At 38.7% G+C, this 20,980-nt stretch overlaps 1 protein-coding gene across 1 annotated transcript; it reads right to left on the reverse strand.

Moving 5' to 3' along the window:
- Positions 1 to 238: 238 nt before the first annotated feature.
- LOC115758172 (putative uncharacterized protein DDB_G0274535) lies at positions 239 to 20,451 on the reverse strand. Its single transcript, XM_030698712.1, has 6 exons — positions 20,272 to 20,451; positions 8,982 to 9,030; positions 6,327 to 6,459; positions 4,244 to 4,359; positions 1,732 to 3,678; positions 239 to 349 (listed from the first exon to the last, which is right to left on the reverse strand). Coding segments are annotated over exons 1-6 (2,358 nt in total). The 5' UTR covers positions 20,274 to 20,451.
- Between the last annotated feature and the right edge of the window lie 529 nt (positions 20,452 to 20,980).

Consider the following 20,980-nt stretch of genomic DNA (forward strand, 5'->3'; position numbering starts at 1 on the left):
ACAAGCCATAAATCTTGTATACTTTGCATATATTATTATTAAATATTACATATTTATTTATGACTTATACGGTGTGTCAACATTCCAGCACATCGTATTAACAGTTTTCCCTCGATAAACTGACTAAAGTCTCGAGCCTGTACACCCACTTGTGGCCTTTTTCATGACAAGCTGCTCAGATTGAGGTCATAGACAGAGATTTACACATTGTCATATTGTTGGAGATTCTTATCAATTGTTACACGATTTTCGTATTATGCCCATTTTGGAATTGGAATTCCGTTGAGTCGCTCTTCTCCGATAGTGATATTTCCGGTTTGCCAGATGACCTTACGATCAGATGTGATCGCTGTTAACGTAAAGCACAAAATAAGTTAAAAGCTTAAGGTACATAAACAATATTCACAATGGCTTTCTTGTTACTCTGAATTCTTAGCCTGGAGTTGATCGTTTGCAAAACATGTTCCTGGTTAATAACCATATGCTGAAATGCTCATCGATAAAGTTGATAAAAACGATTCTTAGCTCTAGCTAGGTCGTATCTTTGCAGATCTACATATATCGTAGCACTAGCTGGGTCGTGTCCTCGCATATATTGGATGGATTTGCAAGGATACGAGCTAGCTAGAGCTGTTTTGGGTAGATATATCTCTTCGTTGTAAGGCTGTATTCTTATTATCTTAGAAAAACATACTTTTGTGCAAACAGCATTCGCACTTGAACAATTTAAGGGGATTCTTAATAAAAATTAATATCAGAATAAAAGCTTAAAAAAGTGTCACCTAAGTTTAAATTGTATATTAAAAGGTCGGAGCTGTTGTCCTTCTCCGACAAATATTGCTAATGTCCTGTTAAATCGTAGTATGCAATAACAATGGCATCTATAAAGTAAATGAAGATTTATATATTTTGAAAGTCCTTCTAGCTGCTAAGAAAAATGTTTAAAAAATATATACAAATATTCAATTTTGGACCAAATAATCTTCTAGCTACTAAGCAAAAAATTAAAACAATAGTATAAAAATATTCGAACCTTATCCTTGGCGACATCCAAGGACTTCTAACGACGAAAACGCATGAAAAGGAGTAAAACTTCATCTATAAGAAAAATAGGCTAAAATATTCAAATACTTTAGCCGTATCCTTGAGAGTCCTGGCGAGTCCTTTTTATACGATAAAGTATGTTAATGATTAAAGAACGAATTTCCCTTAGGAAAATGTTCTAAAAATGGAATACAAATATTTTGTCCATATCCTTGAGTATCCTGACGACTCTTTTTTTAGACGTCAAGCCATAATTAGTATAAAGAAACAAACGACTAGATTGTAAGAAAAATGCTTTAAAAAATATATACGAACTTCCAGTCATGTCCTGGGAAGTGCTGTCCTCTTTTAGTCGACATGGCATGATTAGAATAAAGCAACACAACTCCTTCTAAGAAAAATGTCCTAAAAAATAATAATCGAGCCGCATCCTTGGGTATTCTGGCATGTCCTGTATCACACGACAAGACATGATTAGAACTTTCAATAGGCCGAAGGGCATTCCGATTGTCCTAGTAGCAACTGAAAAGTGGTTGGCCCATTGAAGACTAGCATATCCTAAAATATGGTAAAGTTGATTCGGGCAGTTCCAGCACAGGATGTGCCTAGTCAATCCAAAGTTGTGCTCTTTTTTGCTGCAAAAAGAAAATGCACTCGCTCGAATCCAATGCCAAACCCAGCCCCAACCCAAAGCAAGCGCTTTGAAATGAATACGTCAGGTTTGTATTGTACTACATGTGTTTCATATTTATTTTGAATTCGTATCGTTTCATCGTCATTCGCAAGTTGCTCATTATAATTACTATTATGGTTATGATTGGGCTGCAGCGCCGCATTATTATCGTTGCGATTATTGTAAACAACATTAATATTTGCATTATAGTTATTAATATTAGGTTGTTGTTGTTGCTGCTGTTGCTGCTGCTGCTGCTGCTGCTGTTGTTGCAATTCTAGTTCGAAGTAGTTGCTGTCTGCTTTCTGGATGTCATTGCTGTTGCTATTGTTGTTGTTGTTGTTGTTGCTATGGCTATCGTCGCTTATATTATGCTCAACAATATGATTGCGATGGGGCGCAACAACAACAACAGTTGCTGTTGCAGTCGCAGCGGCAACAGTTGCTACAGCTGCGCTGTCGTCGCTGTCGCTGCTGCTGCTGCTGCTGCTGCTGCTATCAATTCGATCGTTTATCAATTGCTTAAGATTATTGTCAATGTTGTCATTGAAATTGAATTGAACAACGCCCCTTCTCAGGTTGCCCCCCTGGCTATGGCTACGGCTATGGCTATGGCTATGGCTATTTGGACTATCGAACTTAGTGCTAGTGTCTAAACTACTAGAATCAGTCGTGCTACTTTTAGTATTCATATTATAATGCTCGTTACTGTACAAGTAGTTGTAGTTTTTTGGCAAGGCAGGTATTGCATTATTAACATTAGGGCTATTACTATTTAAATTAAGTTCTACATTTAGTTTATGTTTTAGCATTAAGTTTAAGTTACTATTAACATAGGCTTTTGAGTATTCATTTTGTTGCTGCTGCGCACCCTGTGACTGCTGCTGCTTCTGCTCCTGTTGCTGCTGCTGCAGTTGTTGCAGTTGCTGCTGCTGCTGCGACGGCGTCTCCACCAGCTGCATATCCATGCCAGCAGCACCGCTAGTTGCTGCCGTTGCCGCTGCTGCCGCTGCCTCACGTTTTCTGCGTCCGCGCTTGCGTTGACTCGCCGCCAGCATGGCAAACAAATTGAAGGCCGAGGGCGCCAGCGAAGCGGTTGCTGTCAGCGCCGTCGACGCCGCTGTTGCTGTGTAGGAGGACGATGAGGAGGACGATGCTGTTGGCAGCTGCTGCTCGGCGGAATGTTGCTCTCGTTGCTGCTGCTGCTGTTGCTGCTGCTCATCCAGTTGCTGGCGCCGTCGCTGCAGGCGCCGGCGTCGACGACGCTCCAGAAGCGTTGCATTGTTGTGATGATGACGCACCGCCAGGCTCTTGCGCTGCGGCTTTAGCATGGCGCCGGCGGCTTTGGCATGTTGCTTTCGATGCTGTTGCCGCTGCCGGCGGCGATGTTGCACGCGTCGCTGATGTAGCTGATTGCGCTTGATGATCTGCTGTTCGCGCAGTGCATCCTCCAACGCATTGTTGTTGGTTTGCTTGTGGGACTTAAGGCTATTGTTGTTGTTGTTTTTGTTTTTGTTTTTGTTGCTGTTGTTGCTATTGTTGTTGTGGTTAGAAGAACTATCGCTATTAATACTTGTTTTTGTTGTTGTTGCTGTTGCTGGCTGCGGGCGACGCTGCGGCTTGCCACGTGCGCGTTTTGTCCCTGCCACTGGGCTCAACGTTGTTGTTGTTGTTGTCGTTGTAGTTGTAGTTGTTGTTGTCGTGCTGCTAGTTGTTGTCGTTCCCTTTGTTGTTGTCGTCGTTTTGCTTTTCCAATTGGCCAGATTGCTGTGGAAATGTTCGGCCTTCTCGCGATAGAATAGGAAACAGGTATGTCGATGCAATTTATTCATATCCCTTGGTCCAATCGGGCGAAAGTTGCGCTTGATTCCTACGCGCAGCACCGGATTGTAGGCATTTGTATACTGATAATAGCCATGATCCATCGACTCTCTGAAGTGGCAGTCGTTTGTGACGTTTCTCTAAAGGAAACCAAGTAAAGTGAAACAGAAAGCAGAAGTTAAACTTAAAGCTTAGTCAAATGATAGAAAATAAATTCGAAAGTTTGGACTAAATTATAAAAGTTTAAAAGGACAGTTCCCCAAATGTTGTATTCAATTGTTCAACATTTTCAACTACTATATTCTTTATATATGTATATTCTACTATATTCTTAGTATTTTTCAACAGAATGGATCATTTCTTTAATATCGATTACTTAGCGCTTATCGAGAAACCGCTGTGTTGTATTATGTTGTAAGATATTATCCTTTTTTGGATCATATTTACATAAAAATTTCCAAAGAAATTTCTTTTTAATTCTATCTGACCCATGCTACATATCGATACTTTATCAATTATCTTAGAGAAGAGAGAAAACACAAATTTAATTAATCTTTCTAAAGATTAAATTTTTTTCATAGTTGCAGTTCTTGTTTTTCTATGTTATCAGAAATTCTGTTCGTTTACCAATGATATCTAAGATATTGATAAACTCTATTTATTAAATAACGAAATAGAAAATATAAACAAAAACACATTTCTCACCTTTCCAACAAGTTTGCCTTGGGCAAAGCACAAATAGTAGTCCACATCCTTGGCATAGATGGTGATTTTGAAATCCTCGCTGAGTACATCGCCAACACTGTCCATTGTGAAGGATTCTGTAATGGGCATTATCGGAAGAAACAAATCAATTTTAATTAATTATAAGCAAACAAAAGTTTTTCTGTTAGTTAAGTAAATATTTAATGCTAGTTGAGCTGCGGGTATATATATATATATGGCATGCAAGTATGGGTCGAGGGGTGCCACACACTTCAGCGCCCAGATAACCCAATTAATTGAAAGGTTTTCGATAAAGTTATGAAAGGTTTGATTAGCAGACAGGGGGCAGCGGCAAAGTTAACGATACGAAACAAGAATCAAACATTTAATGAAATTAAGTGCGCGTAGATTTTATAGCGGCTCTTCGTCTGAGCCCAATTGAGACCGGGTAGGGTTCAGTTGGCTAGGCTCCCGCTTCTATAATCAGCAACCAGTCAATTACTGGCCGACTGACTGACTTCTTATCAAGCTGCGCCAATCGTGCATGGAGCCTAACAACAGTCGTTGAACCTCTTCACTTGGCCACCTTTTCTTTGGGCAGTTGGTTAACCCTGAAAACCTCCAAGCTCCAAGCTCCAAGCTGGTAGCATCTTGCGTGCGCTCTTCACGTGCTCGCTGCATGCAGAAGACCTTCGGTATGGCAACGCCTCGCATCGAAACGAATCGATCAAATCAGCTAAGTCTGGCAAGTCTTGCTGAGCTTAAGCCCAAGTATTCCCTTCGAACGAACCAAATGCTGAAGCAACAACAGCAACTAAAAACAACAACAACTGCCATGAGATAAGATAAAATACCAAACTGACAAAGTGTGTCGTTAAATTTATGAAGAAACTGGCGCCTCCGCCCACACCCCCAACTCAGCCCATCCCCCACCCCCGCCCCAGCTCTATCTGTCTGCTCTATCGAATTTCACGTGTGGACAATTCGTTGGCTTGATTTATGCGCTCTGAACTTTGCACTGGTCAAGTAGTTCGCCGATTCGCCGCCTGCGGCCAGTGTCACCTTAGGCGTATCAGTGACGCAATGTCCAAAAATATTTGGTATTAGCTGTGAGCGATAGGAATGCTATCGATACATTAAACTTGCCTACGATTTATCTAAAGCTGCTCTATAAATAATATTATATTAGAATATATCTGTCTGTGTTTCCTATATTATTAATAATAATCTGTATCTATATCTGTATATCTAACTGTATCTGTATCTGTATCTGTATCTGTATCTGTATCTGTATCTGTATCTGTATCTGTATCTGTATCTGTATCTGTATCTGTATCTGTATCTGTATCTGTATCTGTATCTGTATCTGTATCTGTATCTGTATCTGTATCTGTATCTGTATCTGTATCTGCAGCTGTATTTGTATCTGTATCTATCTCTGTATCCTTATCTGTATCTGTATCTGTATCTGTATCTGTATATTCATAATAATAGTCTCTATATATTTTTTTCAATTTGTTAAATCTATTGAGTGGGCTTTGTTCCCCGTTAGCTTCTCACGTTTATTGCTTATAACCGCTGTCGCTATCGCGTAGAGATCAACCCATTTCTGGATACATTGCGGTGCTCCTGAACTTCACCCACTGAGTGCCGATCGGGCGGCAAATGACAAGCGGCGCACGATGAGTGGTGAGAGGGAGGAGGTTTGAATGTGTGCTCAGAGAATCGCATGAATTCAAATAAATTGAAAGAAGAAGGCTAATATGAAACCGCAAACGTGGCGCCCATGGCGGAGCACATCAACATCAATCAAATATTAAATTACCAATAATTTAATTAAGCCCACAATATGCACAGACAGCACCAGAGTTCAAAATAAATGCCAATTCAATTTAAATGCCATTTGACCAGCTCTCGAAGCAGGCGCGCGCGCGCTTTCGAACAATGAAAATTGATGGGCAACAACAGCGCCGAAACAAACTATAAATCGTAGATATATACATCAGATATGTATATATATATATATATATATATATATATATAAAGAGAGAGAATGAAAGATATCAGGTATAGCTGTACTTACGTGCCAGTGATATATCCTCGGCTGTTACCCGGCCGTGCGCATTGATATGCAGCGCCCGATTGTTGTGGGTCTTGAGTGTTAAGATGTATTCCGTTTTCTTTGCACATGTTGTTGATACAAGAGCAAGCATTACCTGAAAAATGAAGTTGAATTGAAGGAGTTAAGTAAAGAGTATACAAAATATGGCATATTAAATATATACTGTACAACAACATAAGCCCAAACTGTACAAGCTGCGACCAGCCGCCTGGCCTAATCCTGCCCATAAATTTCCATTAATACGCTCAGCATTTTATTATGAGACCTCAGAGACCTGAGCCTGGCCCTCGCCCTGGCCCTGGGCCACTGTGCACACATGTGACACAAAATGGCGCCAGGTTTTGCTTTTTATGGTCAAAGTTGAACATCCATGTGAATCGCCCCACACCGCTGCTCAACACTGGCCATTAAAGCGGCTGTGTTAAGGCAGCTCACGGCAAATTACTTTTTGAATCATGGAACATCGGCTAATCCTGCACTTTGTAGCCGCAACTCTGCTGTGGGTCGGTCGCAGACGCAGCCGCACAAATTGGTTACTAATTGAGCATATTGATAAAGCACTTAGCCAAATGTGAACAGGCCAATCACATTCTTTTTCATTTACTTTGATATTAAGATTACCCACATAATTTTGTAAACTTTGTGTTGTCAACAGCTTACAAATGGCCAACTTCTGTAGATAAGCCTAAAGAGGAAATTGAATAGCTTATCGTGCAATCATTTGTACAAACAATAAAACCAAAGCATCAATCAAATCACCCTCTACTCTATTACCCCGCAAAGCAACTAGCCAAATCTTTAGCTGCTGTTGCCAACTCTGTTAATCACCACGTGTCTGGGCCGTGTCTGTCTATCAGTGGCACGTTTTTTTGTTTTTGTTAGCCAATTTTGCATAAATACCTTTGCTGTGTGGGGGAGTGCTGCGAAAATTGTTGATATCACAAATTGATATAGAACCCAAAAATATGCGCAGTCAGCAAAACATATGTGTATATAAAATTGATAATTTGATATCTATATAGCTATGGGTGTGGGGGATTAAAGGGCTTGCCACACGGCACTACAGCCACAGTTGGAAGTACTGGCAGTTATTTTGGTCGTATATCTAAAAATATGTGTTTCTATAAGTCGCTGGCTTAACGGCATAAATGATAGATAGCCAGTAGATAAAAATGTGCAAATGCACAAGCCAAAACAAATTGACCTAAGTCTGAAGACGCCCCTGGCAAATGTCACTTGCCACTTGGCGAGACTTGATGAAATTTTTGAACTTTTATTTCTTACAGCTGATTGTCAGACATTTCATCATTCTTCAAGTTGACACAAAATCAAACAGTGTCAGTTTGTTTCTCTTAACACCCCACTCGCCACACACTGCACCCCTCGCAGTAGGGCAAAGGGGGCACCTTCTGTTTGTACTACTCATAAAAAATTGTTCGTTTTCGGTTTTTGAGTTTTTAGTTTTCAGTTTCAGCTTTTTGATGGGCTGCTTAAATGACGTGCGACCTTTTTCACAGTTCAATGACGCTTTAACTTGTGTGTGTGTGTGTATGTTTGTATGTGCGAGTGTGTGTAATAATAATAATTATTATTATTTTTTTATTTTTATTACAATGTTGCTAGACTCAAGTGGCTATGCAACAGAGCCCAGAGCAGACCCTGAGCTAGTGGCCCAAGCAGATCAGCAGACGTAGCCACTCCAATGTACACACAACGCACTTAGATATCGGACACCCCACATGCCCCCAGCCCCCAGCCCCCCGCTGCTGCCTTGCCTCCACTGCCACTACCACACTCTCCGCACACTTCACTTGTGATTACACACTCGATCTTGTTATAATAATCAAACGGAAAGAAATACTACACATATTGATATATAAATATGGGTTTTTTTTATGATAATTATTATTTGGAGTGCTGAAAACGAAGACAACAACAACCACGAAAATTGTCACAACAAATTTGATGAAAATATAAATTGACAATAGATCTCAGCAGAAATATAACAGCTTGTTAATAGACTGTTAAACGGCTCGCGTTCGTTATTGTTTTTCTTCTAATTTTATATACCTATTCATAACAGTGAGGGCCATTAGAAATGCAAAAGTTATTTACACCCAAACGTATCGTAAATCAATCTATGCAATCTGATCTTTAATAAAATAATATGAGCACGCCCATTATCAAGTGGAATCTAAGATATGCCAAGTCATCTTTGGGTACTTGGCATTTAATTAAAGTGCAAGCACAATGATAAATCGAATTGAAACAGAAGCACGACTCTCGGTTACCCTGTTAAACCTGATTGAAGTTAATTTTCTTAATTAAGTAATAAGTTAATTTAATTTCAGTGTTAAATAGACATACATTTTTCTGTTATATAACTCTTTAGCTAGTTAGGTAACTGTTATACATGTATGGTAATTGATTTTATCCCTGTAGTATAACTGTATAACAAACTGATATATTGTTGTATTTATCTGTTATATAACTCTTTGGCTAGCACTTGGTATACCATAACTAACGTATAATCATATGACAGTTGATTTCATTCATGTGGAATAACTGTACATCAGCTGTTATATTGTTATATCTGTGAAATTAGTTTCTACTTACCATCAGTATAAAAATAATCCTGACATTGAGCAGCATGAACTGTAGTAACCTGCAATATAGGAAAACACAAGATGAATATCATTTGGAGAGGGTGAGAGACTTACGATATCTACTATAAATAAAGTGTTATACGCAAAAAAAAGTACAAAAAAATTAGCATAACTCATACAGATTATTAATGATTATTATTTATTTTATTGATTTGTTTTTGAATTTTTTGTTTTGAGTACAACTTCCGTCTCGGCGCTGGGATTGGGAAGCTGAAAACAACAATTAAGTCATTTCATTTCATTGCCTGATCGTGAGCTCTTTAAACAAAAGCGTCAATATTATTGAAAGCCAAAAAGATGAACTGCTACCTTTGAGTAGTATTGAGTAGTATTCAGATATGTAGTATTCATGAGTGGTATTCATGAGTATAAGCATTGCTGTGGCTCAATGTCAATGGTTATGGAAAAAGCCAAGAAAACGTTTTTTTGCTCTGCCTCTTGCTATTTTCTGTTTTTGTCGTGCCAATCGATTGGATCACTTACATATATATACTATATATAGATGTATACCGTACTTATATTTTTAGTGCATATATATTTTGTTTCAGGCGACGCTGACTAATCCCTTTTGGCAGCGGCAGCGACTGAGGCAGCAACTGAGGCAGCGGCATAGGCAAAAGGTCATTGATTTCAGCTTAGAGAGCTGCCCCGAGCCAAAGAAGGGTAGTTTCTTTGGACGAAGGTCTCTTGTTCTCAGTTTCTTGGGCTTGTTCTTATTCATGTTCTTTTTTACATTTGCTGCCGCTTTTGAAAAGTGAAAATCGCGCACAAGCCACAATGGCAACAAAGGCGACTCGAAAGTGCACAAGAAATCAATACAAGAAGGGACCATCGAAAAACCTGAGTGAGCCACAGACCAAGCCAAGTCCCGGGCAGCAGAGGCCAGTACCATGTGCAAATTACTGGGCCCAATTTCCGAAGCGTTTTTGCGCTCACAGTAGGCAGTCCCCAAATAAAAAACATATATATATATACTATATATACCATAGAGTATATATGGCAAATGAATCGAGCAGAAGTTGAATCAAATGCCTTTTGGCTTTTTACGCGTGACTCTTGTGCGATTTTTATCATCATTTTTCAATTTCACAGCAGACAATAAAAAAGTTCAATTCAAAATAAAACCAAACAAATGGCCACGAATCGCCAGAGAATTTCAAATGTTTTCGCAATTCATTGATGGGGCGGCTGATCTGGTTCCGAGTCTCGTTTCGCTTAGCCAAGCAATTAAATGAAGCTCTGTTTGTGAGTCGTTTTTTTCTTGTATTTTTTGTTAGCTTGAATTATGTTTAGCTTGCATTCGGCATAATTTCAATACAGGCAACTCAAACTTCAAAGAACGACCAGTCCAGTAAGACTTTTAATGTTTTTTCTTTGATTAAGAAAAGCAACTAGCTGCGCCGCTGGCTATCAGTTTCAAATGTTTCTTAAAGCTTAAGGCATGCGCTTTAAGATTTTAGTTTAATTCTTAAAAAATATCATGAAATGCAACTTTTTAACTGAATTACCTGAGCTTTCACTTCAGCCAAAGCTCATTAAAGCTCACTCGTTTTTGGGGATTAAGCTTTAGGCATCTGCTGCAGTCCTTATTCCCTTAAGTTTATGATGTATTAAAGCTTCTTGGAGCTTTTTAGTTAAACTGTCTAGCCGGTTAAGAGAAATTAAAGCTTTTGTTAGCCTAGAATAATTCAAACCTAAATTGGGTTCACTTAATTTTTAACGCTATGTGGCGTAAAGCTCTACCCAAAGATTTAAGCCTTATAAGACATTTTAGTTGTAAGCTCTAATGTTATCTTAGCTCAATTTCTATTTACACAGACATTAAGCTGTTCCATCTCATATTTAGCTCACAGTTTACCTTATCAACCCTAGCGCCGCAACTCTTGGCGAATTGAAACCGAAATGGAAACCCAGAGGCCAGTTTCTAATACACAAAAGCTCAGTTAATGCCGGCATGTGACCCGTAGCTAAACCACAATTTTCTTGCTGTTGTTGTTGTTGTTGTATTCTACGCGTATTCTATTCATCTTCATTGTTGACTGTCTCTATGCCACATTTCTCATGTATGTAATTTGATATTGGGTCTTTCTATGGCATGTCTGTGCTTTACTTTTGTTTCCCTTTACAATGCGGCTCATAATTACCTTTTTGGTATGCAGACAGAAGCACAGAGCCGGCTAAACGGGCCGGGGGCAGACGCCCAAATGAACTTGAGTAAAGTTTTTTTTTTCGTACGTTTCGTCTTCGGAGCCTTTGGCTAGCGTCTGCGACTCCTCCTGTGTTTGATTGTGTCTGACGCAATAGACGACAGCCATGCGCTCTGCATATTGAACAGTTTTTACTTCTGTTTGTATTTTCCTGGTGTACTCTTTTTTTTGGGGAGCAGCATTTTGAAAAGTACACACATATTTCAGCTATTTTATAAGTTTTTACTGCAATTGTGGAATTTCGTTTTGGACCAGAGACGTGCCTGATCGTTTGCTAGGACCACCCGACTAGATAAACACAGCACAATTGACGACTAGAGCAGCTGGGAGTTACGACTTGAGCTGAGCTTTTACACGTACGCGTCACACGCACACGCCGAAGCTTTGCAGCCGTGCATGGACAGGAAGCGGCGTTCGAAAGCTCACCAATACAGACGCAGCGCATTCGAAAGTCGATACAAGATTGGAATCAGTTTGTCTGGCCACGCACTGAATTTGGGTTATTTTGTTTTTGGTGTCTTTCAGCCTTGTGGACATACTATACTTGAGCTGTCTACGTCACAGGCAATCTAATCGCAGATACGCTCTCTGCTAGCCGTAATTAGCTCGCATTTATAGGGAATGCAAATCAAAACGACAGCACAAAATAACAAGCTGCAAATCAAAAGCCACACAAAAAATACAAAGTTTGATTGACTTGCCAGATTAAAAGGCTAAACGCAACTTGTCAACTCTGGCCACTCAATGCAAATCAGATTTAAATACTCTAAGCATATTAGTTTTTTCTTTTTGGCAAACGGGTTTCATGCTGTTTACTTTTCAGTGTGATTTGCTTTTTGGCCAAACACGTGTCACACGTTTTCCGACTGAATGCGAACTTGTTGAGTCCGCACGATAATCGACGAGCCACTCAGCCGCCCAGTGCTTGGCGGCTATTTAGGCATGCGAGGAATGCGCGGATGATTAGATTAGCGTGCCTGAGCTTGAGGCACCTAAGTGGCGGGTCAAGATTCGAGATAGGTGTGGCGAATGCGGCTGATAAACAATATTTTGGCAAGGACTAAGCGAAATCCTTTAACTGCTTTTGAGTGCCTGCCTGATTGCCGACACGTGTGTCGCACTCTCTCTTACTCTCTCTCTCTCTCTCACTCTCTCTTTCTCTCGCTCTCTCTTTCTCTGTGTGTTCAGCTGTCTCATCAATCATGTAATCGCTTAATAACAATTACAGGCGGCAGCGGCTACCCCCTGCCACGTGTTTTTGCGGCCAAGTGTGAAATTTCCTGCTGTCAATTGTGCGTATAACGATGACGACTATGGTCACCCTAATGCACTGATACACCCTGCTGTAGCCAAGGCCCCTCTCACCCTCCTCTGCACATACATTTGCCATGCTGCACTTAATGCAATTTTCGTTTACTTTTGTTTTAGGGGTTGCTACGTAACTTTACGTTATTTAATACTCTTGCATCATCCACCTTGCGCTTTTTTTTTTTGCTTGTTTTCTAATTTTTTTGTTGTCCTCAGCCAACCCCCAGGCCCTGCCCCTGTGCCGGCTGCAATTGCAACTCTTGCCTTATTGTTGCTGCCGTTGCTGTGCTAGGGGCGTGCGCTTTAATGAAGTTCCAAAACGGGGAAACATTTCTCGGGGTTTACTGACTTTGACAGTTGCCAGTTTGTGGATTTGTTTTGTTCTTTGTGCTGGGACAAGGCGTGTGCGGTGTATAAAAATATTTATATCATTTTTATGAGTCTGACAAGACTATTAAAAACAAGTAAAGCGAGGAAATTATGACAAATAGTGCTACAAAAAAATATAAATAAGCAAAAACAAATAAAAATGAATAACATCATCTGAAAACTTGATTTTACAACTTTGCATGTTATCTTACAAAAAATTCAGATAATTCCTAAATGAATTCAAAAATAACAACTTTCTTTTGCCCATCTGCCCACTGAGTAGCCCTTTAAAACTTAGCATACTTTTTGCATGCTCCGTAAAACACACTCTGACTGAACTCAGACTCAGCTAGTTTGCCCGATTATGGAAATGTGTACATTGTATAAAACCCATGATACTTGAACTTGTGAAGGCAGCCAAGCAACGCCCCAAATATGAAACAGCATTTCGAGTTAGCTGTGGAACAAAAGCAGCAACAGCAAAAATCAGAGTCGAGTCAGAAGTTCAGTGTACTCCGGCGATAGGCTGCGAGTATCTGCGCGTAAGTATCTATGTAACTGTATCTATGTATCTACATACGCGAGTCGCGCAAATAATTTGAAATGCACGCGAGCTCTGTTTATATCCAGGCTGTCAGGCTGAAGCTGAAGATTCGAGTTGGGAGATGGAAGATGGGTGATGGGTCTAAGCTGGTGTCGTGCCGGTACACAAATCTGAGCTCATTAGCAGTGCCCCTGCTGGAATGTAGCTCGCTCTGTTGCTGCATAATTCTCAAATAGGCGTGAAAATAACACGGCGACAATTGCTCTGCGAGCGAGCCCGGGAAGGGGGAGGGTAGATGGCTTGTAGGGCTTGTATCTAATGCGATTTTCGTATGGCTACGGGGTGTGGGACAGCTGCTGGGCTGATAAGCCGCTTTTACTGTCGCACATTTTATATATTTTCCTTTTTGTGTTTCTTTTTTTTTTTTTTGTTTTGTACAGAATGGGGTGCGGGGTCTGCAACTGGGCTGATAAGCCCAAACAGCCAGAGGCTACTTAAGTGGCAGCGTCCAAAACCAAATACATTTTGTTGTGCTAGGCAAGCGGCAACTTTCCCAAAGTGTCAATATTGGCCAGACAGAGTCAAAAGGCGCGGTGGGGGTGGATGGGGGGAGCATAACTAAGACGCCGACGAAGACAAGTCCAAGGTAAACACATAGCGAGTGCATTGAATGAGCCCACAAGCTGTCGATTGAATATCGAACACCCAGTTAACCCAGCAGAAACTTATGTGCTGCCAAACAGCTGATGATGCAGGGCTAACTGTTGTCATGCCCACAATTTCCTTTTTCTATTGTACAAAATAATGAAATTTAAATTTTAATTTATGTTAAAATGCGGATTAGGCCTTGAGACAATTAAGCTTAAGATTAATCAAAGTGTTTTTTGTTTGGTTTAAGTGCATGCACCAAAGAATAGCCGCTATTTGGTTGCAGCTTGGTAACTTTCTAATTTTCACCCAAAAATTTGAACACTAATTTTGTAAGCGTTGATTTTGCAATGCGACGACGTCTGCGCTTGATCTGCTGATCGGTGTGTGTGTGCACATGTGTGCGTGTATTAAGTGGGTGTGTTTGTTGTTTTACACAAGAGAAGAGACAACAAGACGACAGCAACAACACGCTGCACATTGTAGGTCAGGTGCAACGCCGATCAACGCTTGGCCCTATGCAGCTCTCGAGGGGTGGGGGGAGGGGGCTTGCTTTTGTAGCCCTCGACTTGGTAATTTGTAATGCAAATATTTGCATAAATTGAACAATTTTACAACCACGTATTCGACTTTGGCATGATTTATCTGCCACAGCAACTGCCGCTGCCTCTGCCTCTGCCTCTGTCTCTGTCTCTGCCCAGCTCTCACTCTGGCACTCGCTGTCTGTCGGTCTGTCTGTCTCACTCGCACAGCTTAAATATTTTCAATTGTTTTATAAGCAGCCGCATCAAAGAAAGCGACCACCCACAGCTTGGTTAGTGAAAAACAAAAAATAAAAAGCAAAGAAAACAAAACGTAGTAAATTGTAAAACCCAGTTCAGGCAATAAGTTTTCCATAGCGTAACCGACATATAGACATACCCAGCGCTATATATATATATATATATATATATATATATATATTTATGTGTGTGTGTGTGTGTGTGTGTGTGTGTGTGTGTGTGTGTGTGTGTCTAAAGTTTCAGTTGGCAGTCGCCAAAATAAACAACAAGCACTTGAGGGCCGTGACTTTATTTCTTACACAAAATAAAATGTTAATAATAATACATTTTTTCGCTCGAGCGTTTTTTGGCGCTATTGTTATTATTATTTTATTTATACTTATTGTTGGTATAGATGTACGCGAGCTTGTAGTAAGTGAGTATAGTATATGGCGTATATTTCGAACGTGTTGTCGATAAGATAAAAAACAGCACCCAACTAGACCCGCGAAACTCACCCAACCACCCCCCTATATATACTACAAACCCATTTTCTAGTTGTAGTTCTTGGGCTTTTCGCAAAGACGTAGAAAACAGTTTTCCCATTTGTCTTGTGCATCTTTTATGACTTTTAGCTGAATGAAGAACCATTTTGTAACAGCTTAAATTAAGTTGTATCAAGCTTAAGCTAAATTTGGTATGCTGTCTGAGTTTTTGGTAACAAGCCCAACTGAAAAGATCTCATTGCAAGTGAGCAGCTGTTGGAATATGTGTGTGAGTGAAATGTTTGTCAGCATTTAAACGATATAAATAATTGTTAAATTAATGGCGCATTCATAAACATTAGAGACGAACAACAACAACAAGTGCCAAGTCATGTGCGCGCTTTGGGCGCGTTTTAAAACGCGCGCGCAATGGCCCAAGCGTTTATTTATAAAATGCTGAGCCAAGAGCCGCCAAACTGACTCACAGCCTGCAGCTCGCCTCATGCACATATATATGCACACACATATTCATATGTATGCATATATATGCTATATGCTCCATATATGAAGCATCAGCGATCATCATGAAACGTGACTTTTTGGCTCGCTCTCGGACTGCGTCACGGCCTCAACTGAAACCCTGCTCACTGCTCGCCCACCTACCTCTACCTTGCACCCGCACTCGCGCTCGCCCACGTCCCCGCCCCCCACTGACGGCTAGCTATAACACGCGCCTTTTTTTCTCCTATCGCTGCAACATATATCAGAGTATATATCTATATATACATGTATAAACTATGGCGACAAACCGTCAGGTTTTCTCCCGCAAATCATGCCTCAAACAAGCCCCCGCCCCCTCGCCAAAAGCCTTTCTCAAATTTTGCAGCTTTCTGCCACCCGCGCGTAACCTAATTATAAAACTTGAAGTGACATTTTTGCTTCTTTTTTTGTTGTTTTTTCCATTTTTTTCCCCCATTCATTATATTTTCAAGCAGCGCCGCCAACAATTTTTTCGTCGGTTTTTTTGCTTATTAAAGCCGCCCTCCATACATTCATGTGAGTTGTATGTGTTTTTTTGTATATTTAAGTGGATCGCCGGATCGTGGAAAGTTGGCGACAGGTAGTTGCTTGGCATTTGCCTGGCGCGTTCAAAGTACGTTTGAACCCGTCAAATGATTGATGCACGACACGTTTAACAATTTAACTGAAATTGTGACAAACGGCGCACTAAAAAGCAGGGTATACAGCAGTCGCTCAGCGCGTAATTAAACCGAAGCTGGAGAGTACCTGTGCTAGATATCTCATTTGAGCTGCAGCTCAAAGTAGTCTATAAATTATTAGAGTTACGATGACGTTACGTTTCTTTTTGATTAAAGGTTTAGTTTACGTTCAACTAACCAACTAGGGAGCATTTCATTTAAGAGATGCTAAGCTTAAGTAGAGCTGTTTATTTAAACAGAATTCGAATTTGGAATAGGTTGGCTTAAGTTATGCTTGGACTTCAGATTGGCATTTGTTAAAGCAATTTTCATATTTAATATTGACTAAATATGAAAATAATTTAATATTTTGTATCGGATTTAGAACTTATTTTTTCAGTCAAAGATATATTTTCCGTGAATTTTAACTATTGAATTTGCATTATTTTATGCTTCATATATAATACTTAGATCTTTGCAGCTTAGTTTTTTTATTGCTTATTTACATTTTTTTTAGTTTTGAATTTTTCTTTTTTTTTATTTTGTTCAGCTGTCTTAGTCTTATTCTAAATATATTTATTCTTATATTTGTTATATTTCCTTCAATATTTGGTAAGATTTTCAGTTTATGCTAAATATATTAATTTATAAATTTATTTTGCGCTTTATTTTAAAGGATGTTTTTAATTTTACCTGCGGAAATTAACTTTTTTTATATTTTAAGATTGTTTATATTTCATATATTGATTAAGTTCTTGAAGCGCTATGCGAACTATGCCAATATAAATTGTAAATATTTTAAAGCTTCAGCAGAGTTTTTAAACAATTTAATTTATTTATTTTCTGTGAAACAATAATTTTTAAGCTGTTCAGTTTTATATTGTTGACATATTTTAATGTTTAGTTTTTTTTTTGTGGCTCTGTTTACTCGAGCCTTTTATGTTTAAAGGCCCCCTGCACTTTAAATAATTATCGCATTAGCAGTCGTCATTGGCATTATGAGATGTAATGCGATGCAGCTGCAATTGTTGTTGCAGTTGCAGTTGCAGTTGTTGTTAAACAAACCCTCGACTTGATTGTTGATGCGTGAAACCCAAACACTAAATGCCGCACCCTTAAAGCTTTTAGCTAATCGGCACATCATTAACTGTCAAATTGACAAACTGACTAACTGACAAGCTGATCATTTGGCCAACTGGCCAGTCATGAAGTGCAGCCAGCAATAGGCACACGTCTTCAAGGTAGGCAGCAGCAACCCATTCTAAAGCTCTCTAGTACATTTACTATAACTAAGATTACTTTTGATTATGTCTAGGCTGTGTGCGTGTTTATTGACTGCATTAATCAAAGCTGCACAAATATGTGCCAAGTCATAAAATAATTTACGCTGTTTCTGTTGCCTTTCTGCTTGTGATTTGGCAAATGCGTATCTATCGGATCATAAATTTCAATAAACCCCAAAGTCCAGCTGTTAAGAATCCCATGTGACTGAACCAGCCAAAAGCTGAAGAGACTTGAGGTAGAACCAGTTGAAGGTATTTTCAAGTAACTGAACTTGGAACTACTTGAAATATAATTATTCTTTTAACGAAATATGAGGAAATATTTATGAATAAGATCTGATTTTTATTACGTATTGTTTAAAGGCTTCTTTAAAAAAATATATTTTCCTAACAGCTTATCAAATTCTTAATCTTTTTGAAGTTGTTCAAAAAGATTATCAATGATACTCGAGTAACTTGCAGATGATATTTTGAGACTTGTGTACTATATGTGAACCATTTTATATATACATTCATATTTATTGTATTTTCAATAAAATTAGGAAATAAATATTAATATCCACATAATAAAATATCTAAAAGTGAATTGTCTTTAATTAATCTTGTTACACCTTTTGTTTAACCCAAGCAAATATTTGGGCAATCGCACAACTATAAAACTCTTAGCTTTTGTTTCTCTCCAACTCTCGCAGATCTTTCACTTTCAAGAATTTGCCACCGCAGTTCAGCGTTGATCCACATTAGATTAAAGTGCTATAAAAAGCGAGGCTTATCAAACAAACCTCAAGAAACTGAAACATTTTCGGGAACTGTCTCGCGTTTTACAACAGTTTTTCGTATGCCCCATTTTTATCTGTGTGCTTTTCCGTTTAATTAATAAAAAAAAATATAAACAAAAGCAAGTCGAAATCTTAAATCAAATATTGTCTATTTTTATGCTATCATAATACACGCCCACATAGATATATAATGGGGCGTGGCAATGTTTGACTTAAGAAATTTTGTTGCATGTGTCGCCTGCTTTTAGGTTGTGCTGGAAGGGAGGTGGTGGGCGGAGGGCAGCGTGTGGCATTGGCATTTATGATGAAATTCTTGCAAAGTCGTGCATGTCTTAAAGCTGATTAATTGACGCGTTTTCGTGGCGTTTTTTGTCGCCAGCGGCTGGCGGCTGGCGGCGGCGGCTGCTGCCGCTGCAATTGATTTATGGCTCAGGTAAATGTCCTGAGATCAGGACATGCCACAAGCACGAAACACGAAGCTGACGACCCTTTGCAGCAAACTTTTTTATTTTACATTTTATTTTTAAAAAAGGGGTTGTGCACACACACACACACACGCACACAGTCGGAGTGAGTGTGAGAGGAAGAGCTGGCATTTATCCTGCATTTTGCATGTGTTGGTGCCATAACAAGTTATGAATCGCAATTATTGCCACGTTTCGTTTCGTTTCGTTCACGTTTTCACAATTCTCGTTTGAAACATATAATTGTGCTTTTTATGTATGTTTGAAAATTGTTTTTTAAGTGAAATTACTTGCCGCCTGATAAATGTGCGTGCGAGTGTGTGTGTGTGTGAAAGGAGTACACTATTTGCTTATAAAATATAGCCAAAGAGACTCCACACACACAGGTCATGGTGCTTTTTTATTTCCAAATGCTCTTGTATTGAGTTTTGCGAAATGTGTTCTTGTGTTTTGAGTTTTAAGTTCTGGCTCTGGGAATGGCGTGTTTTTTCTCTGTGCTTTTCTACGTGTGGCCTGCCGCAGGATGTAAGATTTTGTATTTGTTTATAAAATCTTTATAAAAATAATTGCTAAACGCAAGTCTTTGAAAATCAGAAAGAACAATGAAATATTGATGAGCTCTTTGGATCTACCCCATACCTAATTTTCTCTTTTTTTTTTATAAAAAAGTTGATTCGAGCTTCTTTTAATTAATATATATCATAAATATACATACATTAAATTGCTCCATAAATAAATTCAAGATTATTTAAAATTTTCAATCTTCGGCAACAATTCGTCAACTTACAAAGAATTCCCAAAAAAAATGATGTAAACATTTTCTTCAAAAAAATATTTTATCTAGGATTGAGTTTTAGTTCAGTTTTCTATTGCACACGAATTTCTGCGTATTCCTCATTTCCTTAAAATCATGGCACAATTATTAAATGATATCATAAATAGTTTTAGTGTTTTTATAAAGCTTTTCAAGGGAATTATTTGTGAGGCACATTCAAATGTTTTGAGGAAATATTTTGAAGTACATGCCAGAACTATTTATACACTACGTTCCAGTTATCAGTTCGTAATTAGAAGCTAATATATGACTTAATTCTGTTTAAGTGCGATCGTAATCGTTGTTGGTATTGTGCAATTATTGGAAGTGCGTTGCTTGGCTAGCTGTAAAAGGGGGTGGGGGAATCGGGGGTACTTACATTGTATATTTCTGGCCGCATTGTAGCCCCCAAATTTAAGGGTATAAATTATAATCCAACATGGGTTTGTGCGTGATGCCGTCTGGAAACGTACATTTGAGTTGAGGTGACGAAAAGTTGCGACGTATCAAAAATCCAAACGGAAATCAAAAGTTATACATGTGTATATATATGTAATATTTAATATATATATATGTATGCATGTGTGTGTGTGTGTGTGTGAGTGTATGTTTAATTATTTTGCATGCAAATTGTGCCGCGTTAACAAAAAAAATTACACAGCGAAAAAAATGCAACAAAAGCCGAGTTACAATTTGTATTTTGTTTTGTTTATTTTCTTAACTTTTTATTTTATGTACAATAATTTGCTGTTGTTGTGGCTTTTGATATGTGTATTAATTAATAAAATCATGCGTGTATTTGTTGTTGCATTAAATATATATATGTGTGTATATTTATGTGTGTGTGTGTATTGCACTTTTATTTGTCGGCGATTGCGGCGATTTTATTCGATTTATATTTTGCACAAAAATTGTTGTATTATTTATTTGTTGTATTTATTAAATTTTATTACTTTTGGCACTTGGGCATAATTTGTATTTTAAAGAACTGGTTGCGTTTAGTATATATATTTATATATAATTCTAGTCGATTTTTAAAACAAAATCAGTTATTGAACGAAATTTGTAAATGCGATTTATTCTCATGC

Source organism: Drosophila novamexicana, unplaced genomic scaffold, assembly GCF_003285875.2.
Source record: "Drosophila novamexicana strain 15010-1031.04,08,12 unplaced genomic scaffold, DnovRS2.1 tig00000137-arrow-arrow-pilon, whole genome shotgun sequence".
In the NCBI taxonomy this organism is placed as follows: Eukaryota; Metazoa; Arthropoda; class Insecta; order Diptera; family Drosophilidae; genus Drosophila; species Drosophila novamexicana.